Source organism: Pyrus communis, chromosome 10 (genome assembly GCF_963583255.1).
Source record: "Pyrus communis chromosome 10, drPyrComm1.1, whole genome shotgun sequence".
Lineage (NCBI taxonomy): Eukaryota > Viridiplantae > Streptophyta > Magnoliopsida > Rosales > Rosaceae > Pyrus > Pyrus communis.
Genome location: NC_084812.1, coordinates 1599580 through 1602782, shown reverse-complemented (window position 1 = coordinate 1602782; position 3203 = coordinate 1599580). Strand labels below are relative to the sequence as shown.

Genomic DNA, 3203 nt, shown 5'->3' with positions numbered 1-3203 from the left:
CAAGAATAAACAGTCGGTATATATATGCAATGATCACCATCACTCACCTTCGAACCCAGGAACCAAATGGAATCAGGCTTCCGCACTAACCCACGAGGCTAGGAAGAAGGCCTGTAACGGGTTAGGAAGCAAATAGGCTAGGAAGAAGGCCTGTAATGGGTTAGGAAGCAAAGAGTGTTGGGACAAAAGTGCACATATTTGAGGGACATAGTTTTCAAAGGGGGAAGAAGCTCTTGTTGTTACTTGCTTCTCCTGATGCAGCTCCTCGTGAAGTTTGATGGAGTTTTAGTGGAGTTTCATAGACTTTATACACTATAAAATCCTTCTAAATCCATCAAATTAAATCCTTAATTTTTTAAAAATACTTTAAAATTAATTCCTAATTGAATACACATAGAGTTTTATGGACTACTTTAAAATTTTGATTAAATACATCAAGATTTTTATGGAGTTTTATGAACTTCTTTAAAATTTTGATTTACCAATGGACTTCCGTGGATTTATTTAAAATCTTGATTGAATACCCTTAAATTAGTAAACTCTTTTAAAATCTTTTAAACTCCTAACTGGATACAAAAAGGCAAGAAACTGAAATGAACGTAATTGACATTTTACAAATTGAATTTAGTTGTTTTGTGATCCAATGCTTAAAAATAAATTAAACTCATGATGTTCGTCACATGTATTAGTCTCAAGTACTTCATCTAGAAAGTCAGTTATTTGTTTAAGAACTAATGCACAAACTTTCTACTTCATCAGGAAAGAATGATTGATCCTGCGACCATAAGGAAACCGAAATACCTCTAAACTTGAAAAGATAACTAAAATCTTACGGTCTTACCTCTTTAAAGAATGCAATAATTATTGGTCCTCGACGCTTCTAAATAGTTATGGTAGGTACATAGCCAGATGCATAATATTACATATTGTTGAAAGTATAAATGTCATACCGAAAAGAGCACTCTTTTGAAATTGAAACTTTTGTTGTATTGTATTGCATTATCATTATAGCATTCGAGACAAGAATCCAACCAGAAATTTAAAGGTTAAGTAATGCTATATAAAACCAAACTTATATCACATTGCTGTTACAATTACTCGTAACCGTTCGTTTTTAGGGTTACAAGGCCTGCAGGTTTGTCATATAATTATTAAAATGAAAAAGAAAAAGAAAAAGCCTATTAAAATCGTACTGTTTGTGTTTAGGAATTATCATCTAAAAATTCTTTTACATAATCGACACATATAGTTAACATCGACCTATCATTACATGAATAATTTATCAATTAATAATCTAGCTGCTCCACACACAGCTAGCAATTGCCGGATGTCACAGCTGATTTATACAATTGATGAAACAACTTATAATATTTGGCTGGTCTATTTCACCCGCATCCTAAAATTCAAGAACTCTCAGCTCTATAAATTCAGACACCATTAAGTTGTTGTAAGGTCAAGAACAATACACAAGGACAACAATATTATAGAAAAGATGGCTAGAACCATGAACATGAACAATGTGATGGTCCTTGCTATAGCAATCGTAGCAATATCCGTAGTGCTACCTACAACAGAAGCTGCATTGTATTCCGTCGGCGACGAGTTGGGTTGGGCTATTCCTCCCCAAGCTGGCTATTATGCTGCCTGGGCTTCCAAGCATAGCTTCTTCGTTAACGATATTCTAGGTGAACTAGTTAATTACCTCTTGGATTTTATACTTCTGAATTTCTTTTTCTTTCTTTTGAATTAATTTGGATGATCTAGCTGCATGGATCATGATTATACTAAAACAAAATAGAATTAGACTAATTATACATATTGTTGTTTGTACATGCAGTATTTAACTTCACTGAAGGAGAAGAAGACTTGGCTATGGTAACCAAGGACGATTTTGATGCGTGTAACACCTCGAATCCCTTGTTTTATTTCGATGAACCATCAACGCTTAAATTTCTCGCAAGCGACACGTTTTATTTCACGAGCACCTTTGACGGGCACTGCCCCAGAGGGCAAAAGGTAGCTATTTACATTGCTCCGTCTTCAGCCACTCCCCCATGCCCAAGTCCAACTGCTGCTGTTCAGGCTCATGCGACAATCCCCATCAAATTTGTGTCTATGAAGGTCAAGCAAGGCAAAAGATCATGATTTCAATAACCATCCATGAGGTCTTGAAGAGTCATTAACTGTGTACTTGGCTCGTATCGGCTACGATCGAGAACCCCTAATAAAGTTATGATTATGTTTATGTACCCACTCTTTGATAATTTTTCACATGGATAATAAATTTTAGTTTATGCAACGTAGCCACTACTAATATTTGGCTCAAAGATTTCTAGTTTAATTTCTTCCTCTCTTGCATTTGCAGTTTTTACGATAGTAAAAGGAATTCATCAACAAATTAGACGATCAAATTTTAGATCACAGAAGTGTGTCACAAATTATGTGGCAAGGGTGCAAAGTCTACTTATTGCATAACGCTAATACTATTTTTTTTAAAAACCACTAAATAACTATTATTTAATCCAACACTTATATGGTTTTGGATTTTGATGATTTTTTGGTAAATATGATTTTTTTAGAGAATATCTAAAAGACGGATGGTTCTATTCCTGGAAAAAAAAAACATTGTGGAGTTGGACCTACAAGGGATCTCTCAAATAAGCTTATTTTTATGTGGACACCTTGTACGACCCATTCCATAATGTTTTCAACAATCCAAATGCCTTTCTTTTAATACATCATTCATAAATCATTCTTGCAAAAATCTACATAAATCCAAAGTTGTGTAGACATCCCACAACAGATTTATAGTGACGAAAATAAACAAATGAATTTTTCTAACATTGCCCCTTTGTCATGAGCAAAGCTGGTGGCCAATGATCTACGCATTGTTCTATTTGAAGCGACATATTATAGGCCTGATTCCGATGCCAGAGCCCAAATCTACAATCCTTGGACCTTGACACCGGCTTTATGCTTCTCAACATGCTCTTCAATATGCTTAGACATCTGTTCCATTTAAATTTAAATTATTTAGTTTTATATTTTATGTCATTGTTTTTCTAGTGTTTGAAATATAATTATAAGAGATTTTGCACCAAAAATATATTTTGTAGAATATATATTATGGTGTTATGGGAAGGTGGGATCGCTGCTGATCGATATCGTTTCACGAATCCTAGGATGCTATAGTCGGTAGCGTG

The 3203-nt window shown here is 34.5% G+C and overlaps 1 protein-coding gene across 1 annotated transcript; it reads left to right on the top strand.

Moving 5' to 3' along the window:
- Positions 1–1492: 1492 nt before the first annotated feature.
- Positions 1493–2145, top strand: LOC137746792 (umecyanin-like). Its single transcript, XM_068486798.1, has 2 exons — positions 1493–1685; positions 1838–2145. The coding sequence occupies exons 1-2, from the start codon at positions 1493–1495 to the stop codon at positions 2143–2145; spliced, it is 501 nt and encodes a 166-aa protein (XP_068342899.1).
- Positions 2146–3203: the final 1058 nt, after the last annotated feature.